This window comes from Lasioglossum baleicum, unplaced genomic scaffold, assembly GCF_051020765.1.
Source record: "Lasioglossum baleicum unplaced genomic scaffold, iyLasBale1 scaffold0086, whole genome shotgun sequence".
Classification (NCBI taxonomy): domain Eukaryota; kingdom Metazoa; phylum Arthropoda; class Insecta; order Hymenoptera; family Halictidae; genus Lasioglossum; species Lasioglossum baleicum.
The window spans coordinates 35,429-48,240 of record NW_027469146.1 but is presented as its reverse complement, the minus strand read 5'-3'; the positions used below and the strand labels follow the sequence as shown (position 1 = coordinate 48,240).

At 44.4% G+C, this 12,812-nt stretch overlaps 1 protein-coding gene across 1 annotated transcript; it reads left to right on the top strand.

Annotated features, from left to right (window-relative positions):
• Window positions 1-818: 818 nt before the first annotated feature.
• On the top strand, window positions 819-5,888 carry LOC143219856 (uncharacterized). The gene is made up of 5 exons (XM_076445662.1): window positions 819-2,410; window positions 2,500-2,911; window positions 3,029-3,215; window positions 3,264-5,732; window positions 5,776-5,888. The coding sequence occupies exons 1-5, from the start codon at window positions 819-821 to the stop codon at window positions 5,886-5,888; spliced, it is 4,773 nt and encodes a 1,590-aa protein (XP_076301777.1).
• The last annotated feature ends 6,924 nt before the right edge of the window (window positions 5,889-12,812 follow it).

Here is a 12,812-nt window from a genome sequence, read left to right as displayed (position 1 = left end):
GAATTTTCTGAGCGAGTCACGGGCGGAAAGTCCGTGGACACTCCGCATAAGAACGTAAAGGAAACCCGTCCACAAACTTCTCGTGCGAATCTCGCACGGAAAGTCTGTGGACTCGCATAAAGCGTAGATATTCGGCGGCGCCCTTCGAAGGGCCGATTAGTAGTAAACGTAGGAAAGGATTAGTGAAAAAATTTTCTCAGAAAATCAAGAGTCCACAAACTTCCTGGACGACCTGGCTAGGCCCTAAGGAAAGTTCGTGGACTTTTCGGAAAGGGAAAAAATTTAATAAAAATTAATGATTCGGAAATGTTATAATAGGGCTAGATAAATTGCAGTGTTATTGTTCTGTTAAATTAATAGTTTAGTGAGCGCGAACGTAATTCCAAGAGGATAGCGCGAAAGTCCAGGAATCTTCTGTACGGGTTACGCGCAAAAAGTCCGTGGACTTTTAGTTAGGAAAACACGCGGTATTCGTCCGGGAACTTCTCGAGCGACAGTCGCACGAGAAGTGTAGGAATAGGTATTCAAGCGAGCGATTAGGGTAATATTAATGTAAGGCTAGAGAGAGCAAAGTAGCGGCTTCTGTTTTTATCGTAGTATCGATGTATATATTTGATAGGATACATTTAAACAAATAAAGAGGCAAAAAACTTTCGAAAGGAAAGAACGCAGTGTTATATTTGTGCGAAGCCGGCTGAATCTATCCGAATCCAGGGGTCACCAAATAACCTGTAAAAATAAAAGAGTATATTAGGAAAATATTGCCTAAGGTGGGTTGACTGTTCCTAAAGTCGGCGGTGGGATAGGCCTCCCCGTAAATGGACTCCCCAATAGGGGAGATATACGGTACACCGATGGCCGGGAACGATCAACACACCAAGGGGAAAAGAAAAAAGGGAGAGAATCAGGATCTCGGGCATGGGAATATAAAAGATTACGGAGGAGGAGGAAATAGTTCGAGTGACACTACTGATTCGTTTATGTATAATAAAAAGAGTAGGAATGATACCTCACAGAATAATAACGGGGGAGAGGATAAGGGTCAGGCAAATGACATTATAATAGTTGAAGATGAAGACGAGGTAAGCCAAGAGAGTGAAATGATGAAGATGATTAGGGAATTAGAAGGGCTGATTAAAAAAGCTAGGGGATACACCGCGGCGATCGACAACACGCTTAGGTACAGTAAAGATATGGAAGATAACTTTATAGCGATGAACAAAGCGGGCCACCTAGAAAAGAACCTAGTACAAGCTAGCGAGATAGCTAGGAAATTGGAAAGCCTAATCGAGAACCAGGAGTTGAAGGAGGTAAAAACTAAATGGGCAAACAAAAGCGCCCAATGCTCGCCAGCTTTCGTTAGTCATCCAACGAACAAGGGAGTAGCAGGGGAATTAAATAAAAGGAGTTTAGAAACGAAGGAAGGAGGCTTAGGAACCTCCAACCAAAATGAAAAAAAGATAGAAGCGGGGGATAAGACCAAGAGGGTTAAGAAGACAAAGAAAAAGAAAATTAATAAGGGAAATAGGACGGAAAGGGAAGAGGATTCAGAATCCCAGAGTGAGGATGACAATAGAAAGAAATGGACTCTAGTCGATAGGAAAAAGAGGGAGGAGGAAAAGAGGGTAGAAAGAGAACTAAGGAAAACGAAAGATGAAGAGGAGCGTAATAGGAAGAAAGAAGAGGACAGGTTAAGAAGAGTTAGGCAACCCCTACCTCCACCTAAATCGGAAGCGATCCTAGTAAAAGCCACTAACGAAAGAACGTATGCGGATTTGTTCAAAAAGTTAAAAACCGAAGCGGCGGATAAAATGCAGGGAATACAGATGGTTAGACGATCGAGAGGCGGAGACCTAATCTTAGAATTAGACAAAAACGCTAACCATATGATCCTGGAGGACACAGTTAAGGCCACGTTGGGATCCGAGTTCGCGGTGAGAAAGCTCACGCCAAAGGTTACTTTGGAAATAAAAGATTTGGACCCCTCAATGGATAAAGAGGAAATCAGACGGGAAATAGCTAGGAGCGCTGATGTAGGTGAGCTAGGCGAATCAGAAATCGAAATGAAGTCGCTAAGATTCGGATATGGTGGTACGAAAACAGCCATCGTGGCTCTACCTACGAGAATAGCCAGCAAGCTGGGTGAGGAGAATAAGATCAAAGTAGGATTCACAATATGTAGAATAAACAGAACTGCAAACATTGTGAGATGCTACAAGTGTCATGCCTTCGGGCATATGTCATATGGCTGTAAGGAAAAATTAAATGGAAAAGAGATCTGCAGACGATGTGGTACAGAAGGCCATCAAATAAATGGCTGTAACGCGACCAGATGCTGCGTACTATGTATTAAACAAGGTGTACCGGCAGCAAACGCCGAACATGTAGCGGGTGCTGTTAACTGTCCACAGTTTAAGAAATATATCAAGGAGGCGAATAGTAGAATATTACTACAGAACTCAAATTAATAATATTACAGATAAATTTGAATCATTGCAGAAACGCACAACATCTCCTGGCTCAGACGGCGGTGGAGCTGAAGGCCGATGTTGTCCTGATAGCGGACCCGCTGTGCAACCCAGGACCATGGATCTACGGAAAGGGCAACAGGACCGCTATATGGATCACAGGAATGAACGGTTTAGCCAGATTTGAAGATGCCGACAGGCAGGAAGAGGACTTCACCGCCGTCCAGCTGGGAGACTATGTTGTGGTGAGTATCTATCTCTCACCCAGCTTGACTGATGAAGAATACTCTTTCAGACTAGAACGAGTAATGGATTTCGTAAAGGAAAACAAGAAGAAAGGAAAAAAGATCGTGCTCGGAGGAGACCTCAATGCCCATGCGTCCCCATGGGGGTCGAAAACAACGAATTCCAGGGGCAGGAAAGTATTGGAAGAACTCTGGAAAGTAGGAGCCCATCCTCTAAAACCCAGCGGAGGGCCTACTTTTTTACATGGATCTAGGTCATCTAACATTGATTTCCTCGCTATATCTTTCACCAATTATACCAAAGCTTTTTCACAGGTGCTCGACATCGAATCTGATTCTGACCACAGATACGTGCTAACCACTATAGAGATGGAAAATAACATACCAAGAAAGAACATCTTTAAACCAAAATGGAGAACGACAACAGAAACACTGGAAAAATCTAAAATCGACTTTTCCAGAAAAATTGAAGAAGAAAACCTAGGCCATTTGCAATCCTATGGTAAGTCAGAAGAAGAAAAATTCCTAAGTACATTGAACTATGTTTTAGATAAGAACCTGGAAAAAACAAAAAGCGATGATAACCTGGATAGAAAAAGGAACGCATGGTGGAACATGGATCTGGGTCTACTGAGAAACAATACGAGAAAGATTAAAAGGAAAATACAAAGAGTAAGAGCAAAAATTAAGAAAAAAGGAAAAGGGAACGAAGAGTTAGAGATCCTAGAAATACAATATAAGGACACGATCAAAGAATTGAGAAAGAAAATTACGAAAGCAAAGGCGGATAAATGGAGAGAATTCTGCGAAGAACTCAACAGAGACGTATGGGGTAAGCCCTATAAATCCATAATGAGCAAAGTTAAGGCAACAACACCACCGGCAACCCTGACAGGAGAATTCATGGATGAGGTACTGAGGGGGCTCTTCCCTAGGCTGCCAGCGGAGGAAGCAGAACAAATAGGGAGAGAACACAGTACGCAAGAAGAGGAAAACCTAGAAGCAACCCGAGCAGATCTAGCAGAAGTGAGAGAAGAAGAGATTAGACAAGCAGCAATAAAAATAGCCCCTAAGAAAGCGGCAGGCCTAGACGGGATATCCCCAGGCATTATCAGAGAGCTCGCACTCTGTAGACCGGACACATTCGCGGCACTATTTACAGGGATCTTAAGGAGAGGAATAATCCCAGAAAAATGGAAATCCGCTAGAACTGTGCTTCTACGGAAACCAGGGAAGGACCCCTCGCTCAGCTCGGCATACAGGCCAATCTGCATAATCGATGCTGTGGCCAAGCTATTCGAATACGTCATCAAGGAAAGACTTATGGAGGCACTGGGAGAAAACCCTTTCGAAAAAGTACAGTATGGTTTCGTAAAAGGAAGGTCGACAGTCCAAGCCATGTACGAGGTGAGGAAGAAAATTAGAAGCTGTATCAACAGACAGAAATACTCAGTTATGATCGCCTTGGACATAAGAAACGCATTCAACACGCTAAGATGGAGTTTGATCAGGGACGAACTAAAAAGAAGAAACACTCCCGAATACCTACAGAAGATCATTGCAAATTACTTCGAAAAACGGAAAATATGGTGTAGTACGATAGGACAGGAGACGACCATGGAAACTGAAATGGGGGTGCCGCAGGGCTCGGTGCTGGGACCTCTATTCTGGAATTTAGTATATGACGGACTACTGAGGAAAAGTTGGCCGATAGGATGCTCGGTAATAGCATTTGCAGACGACATCCTCATACTAGTTGAAAGCAGTAAACTACAAGCGCTGAGATCAAGAGCAGAAGAGGTTACAAAGGGAATAGGCAAATGGTTAAGGGACGTTGGCCTTGAATTAGCTATCAATAAGACCGAGGTAATGTTCACCAACCGAAAAAGAATACCGACCGATTTCGTTTTCAGATTCGAGGGAGCAGATATTAAACCTGCCCAGACTCTAAAATACCTGGGAGTAGAGTTCGACAGTAGGGGAGAATTTCGAAAACATATTCAGGAAGCGACCAACAAAGGCATCAGAGTCATGGCGGCGCTCTCAAGAGTTATGGCTAATCAAGGCGGACTGAAACACGAGGCTAGACGCCTATACTTCATGGTACTAGAGGCAATAGTGATGTACGGAGCACCTATATGGGCTGGGGCGTCCCGGATTGAAGCAAACTGGAAAATCCTGAAAAGTACTCAGAGATTAGGACTGGCCAGAGTCGCATCGGCCTATAGGACGGTGCCAATGCAGACTCTGGCAGTCTTGACTGGGGTAGTCCCCTGGGACATAAAAATTAGAGAAAGGGAAAACTTATTTAAATGGGAAATAGCGTATGAAGCCACGCCCAATAATGAGGAAAGAGCTAGGCCACGTAGGAACGCAACCAGAAGGATTCAAGAAGGAGCGTACAGAGACGAATCTCCGGAACGACAGGAACTCAGAGATTACTACGACCCCCCACAGGAGAACAGAAACATACCTGACCTGGAAGAGTTCCTGAGAACGAGAGATGCAGCAGAACCAGCTGATGTAAGAAAAAGAGCAATCAAGAGATGGTTGAAGAAAGAAGCAGCAACAAGAACGCTAGAAGAATGGCAAGAGGCATGGACAAGGGCAGAAGTGGGAAGATGGACACACACCCTGATCCCAAATATCGAACCCTGGATCAACAGGAAACACGGGTGCCTGAACTTTTATATGACACAGGCTCTAACAGGACACGGGGTTTTCAACAAATTTAGGAAGAAGATAGGTAAAACCAAGGATAGTAGCTGCTGGTTCCATCCAAATACGGAGGACTCGCCGGAACATACAATTTTCCAGTGCCAGAGATGGGAGGATGAAAGGAAAACCCTGGAAGAAGAATTGGATATGGAACCAGGAACCATGCAGAAGGAAGAATTAATGGGAAAAATTCTACAGAAGGAAAAGTACTGGCAGTGCTTTTCCAAATTCTGTACTTTCGTCCTCAAGAGAAAGGAGGAAGAAGAAAGGAGAAGGGGGAGGGAAGAAGACGAGGAGGAAAGTGAAGACGATAATAATCTCTCTGTTCTAATGTTATAATTTAGGTAGCGACTATGGCAGAACTCGGGAAGGAAAGGATGAGGTACATGAGGGGACGAACTCCGAGGAAAGGGAAAGGAGCAGACGAAAAGGGAATGATTGGACGGAAGGACTTTAGCTGAGGATCGAAGGACTGCGAATGGCTCCACGAGCGGACCCGGCCCTGAACTCCTGCAACTGAAGACCGAGTTCAACCATCCCAGGACAGGAAAGCTCAATAGAACCCTTCCCCCCGGAGGTATCCCGCAGAAATAGTACCTATAAAGCTGAAAAAGGAAAATAGAAGGATTAATTGTATCTCAAGTGTTTTTTACAAGCTCTCTCTAGTCGATAGGAAATTTAAATTAACGGTTTATAAAATAGTTAGGTCCGAAATAGATGATTACTTAAATATAAGAAGGATATGTAAATAGCGCGCGACCAATGTCAAATAGATTTAAGAATAATCTAATAAGATAGATTAAAAGAGATAGGCCGTTAAGCTAGGATCTAAACACCGGTATAGGAAAGAAAAACGAGGTGGGAAAATATGAACGCGGCGCGGGAGCGAGATCGTCGAGGGTAGGAAGGCGAACTAAGTATTTAGAACAAACGTTCGAGGAACGCGCTGAAATATCTGACGTTGTGACAATACCTTCACACCACCACGACGATCTCAAACTAGTGCACGCGTACTCGCCAGTATTTGAATCAAGGTTATCAACCGAAGGAAGTAACGAGGTAGGATCAATTTATTTTTAGACAAGAACACAAACAGGGCAGGGCGCCAAGGGGGTGCCTCCAACACGAGCGCCTACACAGACAAAGAAACAAAACAAGGAGGCCTGAAATCGAGCGGAGGGGGTACCGAAGAGTAAGCGAACCAAATGACCTCCCGCTGTTCGAATCAGTTCGTTTCGAATTTCCATTAGGAGGAGTCGAGGTCTCTCATAACGCATTTTCAAAACTCGGCCATCTTGTCGAAGTACGAAAGCGTGCTGGTTATCTCGTGACACCTATTAGGAGTGTTCATTAGTTTTTTCTAGTATAAATAGTTTATCTTAGTTTCTAACGGTGCCGGGAATATCCCAAAATAGGCGTCGGATATATAATCGAGTGGTTATCGGTGTTCTTCATCATCTTCCTCGGTGCGGTCCACGTGCCCGCCGGGGAAACCCTGCGAAGGAATTGAATAGGTTTAATCTAACTAATTAAATACTTACCTAAAATACGTACCTAGAATTGGCTTTAGTGGTTGTGAATACCCGGGGTGAGTGCTGCGAACACGCGCCCGGTGGCGGCAGCCATTTCGTGGTATTGTGTGATAGTGAGTGTTCGGGTCAACAGGATTAATTGTAGAACTGTTGTCCGCGAATTTTCTGAGCGAGTCACGGGCGGAAAGTCCGTGGACACTCCGCATAAGAACGTAAAGGAAACCCGTCCACAAACTTCTCGTGCGAATCTCGCACGGAAAGTCTGTGGACTCGCATAAAGCGTAGATATTCGGCGGCGCCCTTCGAAGGGCCGATTAGTAGTAAACGTAGGAAAGGATTAGTGAAAAAATTTTCTCAGAAAATCAAGAGTCCACAAACTTCCTGGACGACCTGGCTAGGCCCTAAGGAAAGTTCGTGGACTTTTCGGAAAGGGAAAAAATTTAATAAAAATTAATGATTCGGAAATGTTATAATAGGGCTAGATAAATTGCAGTGTTATTGTTCTGTTAAATTAATAGTTTAGTGAGCGCGAACGTAATTCCAAGAGGATAGCGCGAAAGTCCAGGAATCTTCTGTACGGGTTACGCGCAAAAAGTCCGTGGACTTTTAGTTAGGAAAACACGCGGTATTCGTCCGGGAACTTCTCGAGCGACAGTCGCACGAGAAGTGTAGGAATAGGTATTCAAGCGAGCGATTAGGGTAATATTAATGTAAGGCTAGAGAGAGCAAAGTAGCGGCTTCTGTTTTTATCGTAGTATCGATGTATATATTTGATAGGATACATTTAAACAAATAAAGAGGCAAAAAACTTTCGAAAGGTTAGGTTAGGTTAGAGAGCGGTTTTTACAGTCTAGGGTGTAGGACGGCATTTGCTTAGAACAGCGATTGAGAATATTTTTCAGTTAGCTTCTAGTGGTTAGTGTTTAGAGATAGTCGGTACGATCCTGCAGTGTCCTTTCTCGGATCCTGAAGTGCTGGAGAGGTCGTGGGCGTGGACGGGAGCGCACCAACGAGGAACCTAAAAAGTGAAAAAGAATTAATCATCAGAGCGTCGTTTGGCGGACTCTCCCACGCTTTGGCAACAAAGTGAGGGTCGAGCTCGACAAACGAGAGCCCTTTATACTTACCTGCCCTCCACCCGGCTTTGGTAACAAAGCTTTCGGACGTGGAAGGGTGTCGACGTGTTCCTCGGTGGTGCGTGGGCGTCTGTGGGCGACTCGCGGGTCCTGGTGTCTTTCGGGTGGAAGAAGAAGGCCTGCTGGAACGTCCTGAAAGAAAAAGAAAAAGTGTTTAGGGTGTTTAGCGAATTCGGATAGCTAGTGACTGTACAGCGATACTCGTTTCGTGCCGTTCTGCTGAGGGTGCCCGTGGTCCGTCCGCGGCTGTGACGAGGCGTGCCAGTGCTTAACGCGGAATCCGGGTATATCTGCAGAAGTTTCGTTTCAGAAGTTTCCGGACGAATCAAAGGGTTTCACTGTGGAAAGTGTCCGGAGACTTCGGTAGCGCGTTCGTTTCAGAAGTTTCCGGAAAAAGGGGAAAAAAAAGCTTTTAGAGACCCGGATTTGGAGGGTCGGTCTTCCAAGCCCTCGGGAAGAAGAATCCGGAAAAAAATTCAAATTCGGTTAATGTCCGGAAACTTTTGTTACAAGCTATTTAGCCCGCAACATAAATTTCCGGACGCATAAATTCTGCGAATTTTCGGAAGAATTAACTCCCAGGGAATAAAAATAGGTTATAAAAGTAGGTTAGTGAAAACAAAATTGCGACTAGTTATTGTAAAAACGTGTGAGAGCGAAAAGTGTGCGTCGAATTAGAGCTTGAGCTAGAACATATATAGAATAAAGGTTAAATAATTTTGCCCGGAACACGTTTTCTGTTTACAAATTCGACTTACCCGATCTGGTCCCCTACTCCGTGCGGCCCTCAGCGGAGGGAAATACTTACCTGAGTATAACAATCACCCGGTCAGGAAGCGCGGCATAAGTAGCTAGAAAGAGAAAAAGGGTTAAACCCAAGGCTGGGTAGCCTTGGGGCCAGGGAAAACAAGCAGGGGTAAAAATGGAAAATTTTGGCATAAACCGTAAGGCTAGGGTCGTGCTAGAAAAATTAGATGAGACTAACCCACACAAAAGGCAAAGACCTACAGATGAGGGGGGAGACGGAATTGGGGAAAAGCAGGGTAATAAGGACTCGGAAAACCTAATTATCTTAAGTGATTCCGAACCAGGGTACCAGACGGATAGCTCATCGAACACGAACAAGCGCATTAGATTAGAAACCCCGGAAGGAATACGTTTCATTAAAAATGAGCAGATAGAAGGGTTAGAAAAAGAAGCGGAAGACGAAAAGGAAAATGTAGATAGACTCAAAGACCTTGCGATAGTAATCAAACAGGCGAGGGGAGCGGTTAGAGACATGCTAATAAACATTAGAAAAGGGGACGCGATAGGAATAGAGTACTCAAAGAGATGCGCGGCTCAGGCGGACAAGCACCTCAAGCTTGCTTCCGAGCAAATGAGAGCCGCAGAACTGTTAGCTGAAAACATCAAACTGAAAAAAGAGAAGCTTTGGAGGAACATAAGCACTCAGGTGACTCCCCAGACGGTTAGGGCATTAGATAGGGAAAACAGGAGAGTAGAAGACAAGAATAGGACAGAAAGAGAAGGAAAGAAATCAAAAAACAGAGCGGTTGCACAAAGCGAAAAGGAAGACATTTGTTCAGATAGCGCAGGGGTAAATACAATAGGTAGAGACTCCGAGAAGGAAAAGGAAAACGAGGGGGAGTCTCAAATACAGTCGGAAGAATGGAAGACCCAAGAAAGGAAGAAAAGAGCTGAAGAAAAAAGAAAGGCCAAAGAGAAAAGGAAAAAAGAGCAGGAAGCAGAAGAAGAAGCGAAGAAGAAGAATAAGAGGATCCCGGCACCCCCAAGGACTGAGGCTATCTTGGTCAAAGCAACCGAGAAAACCACATACGCTGACCTCTTCAAGAAACTGAGGACAAACGCACCAGACAAAATGGAAGGAATAGAAACGGTCAGAAGAGCAAGGAACGGTGATTTAGTCATCGAACTGCGAAAGGATGCTTGCGCAACATCAATGGAAAGAATAGTGAGCTCTACCCTGGGAGAAGAATTTCCAACCAGGAAGCTTCAACCGAGGACGACCTTCGAAATCAAAGATTTGGACCCGTCGCTGGAAAAAGACGAAATTAAACACGCCTTGGCTAAGCAACTGGATTTGGGACAACTGGCGGAGGACGAAATAAACATAAAATCCCTCAGATTCGGCTACGCAGGAACGAAAATGGCTATCATATCCATGCCGGTAGAAACAGCAGCCAAAATCGGAGAAGAAAAGAGAATCAAGGTCGGGTATACATTTTGTAGGATTAATAGAACCTTTAATTTAATCAGATGTTTCCGATGCCACGAATTTGGACACATGGCTTATACATGCGAGGTAAAACTCAACGCCAAGGACCTATGCAGACGATGCGGAACGGAGGGCCACCAAATTGATGGATGCAAAGCCATAAGGCGCTGCATTCTGTGCATACGAAAAGGCGTCGCAGCAGCAAACGCAGAACACGTGGCGGGCGCCGCAAACTGCCCACAATATAAGAAGTTCATCGAACAGATGAACGGGAGAAAATAAAATGCAGAACTTAAACTTAAATTATTACAGATTAATTTAAACCACTGCAGAATGGCTCAATATCTACTAGACCAGACTGCGAAGGAAAGAGGAATAGACGTGGTCCTAATCTCGGACCCAATCTCCAACCCGGGACCGTGGATTTGCGGAACAAGGAATTCAGCAGCAATATGGGTCACTGGAGTAAACGGCGTGGGGAGATTCGAAGACGGAGACAGGTCAGAGGAGGACTTCGCTGCAGTCCGACTAGGTGAATATGTTATAATTAGTATATACCTGTCTCCGAGCACCTCCCTAGACGTTTACTCTAGTAAATTGGATAACCTAATTAAATTTATCTCCGAGCAAAGAGCAGCAGGAAATAAAGTAATCATAGGAGGAGATTTCAACGCCCACTCCCCGGTATGGGGCTCAAAGAAATCCAATTCGAGAGGAGAAATGGTTCTAGAAGAACTACTAAAAGCGGGTTTACACCCGATCAAGCCGGAAGGAGGACCTACGTTCGAAAGAGAATCTGGAAGCTCGAATATCGATTTCATTGCCTTGTCTGATTTCACCAGAGCTGAGGTTACGTCGAAGGTTCTAGACATCGACACAGCGTCCGACCACAACTACGTGGAAACAACTATAACAACCATTGGAGGTATAGAGAAGAAGAAGAACTTTCAACCGAAATGGAAACCAACGGAAAGGACCCTCCAAGCAGCCAAAATAAATTTCGAATTCGCTCTGGAAAGGAAAAACCTGAGTTTTAAAGATATTTTTAACAATGTAGAGGAAACGAATTTCTTAAATCTAATCAACACTGTTTTAGAGGAAAACCTGCAAAGGACGAAACCAGCGAAAACCGACTCTAGGACCAATATCTGGTGGAACCCGGAAATGACGACCCTCAGAAGAAAAATCAGAAAGCTAAAAAGAAACATCCAGAGGCTCAGGAAAAAAGAAAAGAAAAGAACAGACAGAACAGAGATGAGCACTGAAAACAGTAAGAAGGAAGAAATCGAAATCCTCGAAATCTTGCACAAGGACGCCTCAAAAGAGCTTAAAAGGAAAATAACCAAAGCAAAGGTTGAAAAATGGAGCGAATTATGCGAGGAAATCAATAAAGACGTATGGGGAAAACCGTACAAGATTGTAATGAAAACGGCGAGGAAATCTTCCCCCCCAGCGAATCTGTCCCCAGATTTTGCCAAAAAGGTACTAGAAGGACTTTTTCCAAGAAGACACACCGAAGGGACAACAGAGAGAAACGAGGAGAGAATCCCGAGAACCGAGGAACCTCAAGAGGACACAAGGGACATTCTAGACTTCGAAAAAATCCAAGAAGACGAGATTAGAGAAGCGGCTAGGAAAATTGCTCCAAGGAAAGCCGCTGGCCTCGATGGGATTTCCCCCGAAATCATTAGAGAACTGGCCAATTACAGACCAGACCCATTTGCTGCCCTGTTCAACGGAATCCTCCACAGAGGCAAAATCCCAGACAGCTGGAAGTTGGCGAGAACAATCTTGCTCAGGAAACCAGGTAAGGACCCCGATCTAATTAATTCTTACAGGCCGATTTGTATTTTAGACGCAATTGCCAAGCTGTTCGAATACGTAATGAAGGAAAGGCTCACGAAGTTCTTCGGAGATAAGATGTTCGAGAATAACCAATTCGGATTTGCAAAAGGAAAATCAACCGTTCACGCTATGATGGAGGTGAAAAAAGATGTCAGGAAGAGTATAGAGCGAAATCGATTCTCGGCCATCATAGCTTTAGACGTAAAAAATGCCTTTAACACCCTGAGATGGGACAAAATAATAAGAGAGTTAACCGAGAGAAATACTCCGAAATACCTGATCAGAGCAACAGAAGAATACTTTAGAGACAGGAAAATTCTATACAGCACGGCTGGGCAACAAATCGGTCTTGTAATGGAGATGGGGGTCCCTCAAGGATCTGTGATGGGACCGCTGTTCTGGAACCTAGTATACGATGGACTGTTAAGAAAACAGTGTATTAGAGGAGTCTCTGTCAAGGCCTTCGCAGACGACATCCTTCTAGCGGTACAGGAAAGCTCCCCCTTAGGATTAAAAAGGAGAGTTGAACAGGCAGTAAATGAGGTTAACATCTGGCTAACAGAGGTTGGACTAGAGTTGGCAGTACAAAAGACTGAAATTATGCTGACTAACAGAAAGAGAGTAGGTGACGA

What these genes read in the sequence shown, in the direction of transcription:
- LOC143219856 (XM_076445662.1), top strand. Translation starts at nt 819, where the DNA reads ATGGACTCCCCAATAGGGGAGATATACGGTACACCGATGGCCGGGAAC. An exon ending in TATTGGAAGAACTCTGGAAA is followed by an intron (nt 2,912 to 3,028) that starts GTAGGAGCCCAT and finishes GCTTTTTCACAG; the next exon opens with GTGCTCGACATCGAATCTGA. An exon ending in GGAAGAAGACGAGGAGGAAA is followed by an intron (nt 5,733 to 5,775) that starts GTGAAGACGATA and finishes GTTATAATTTAG; the next exon opens with GTAGCGACTATGGCAGAACT.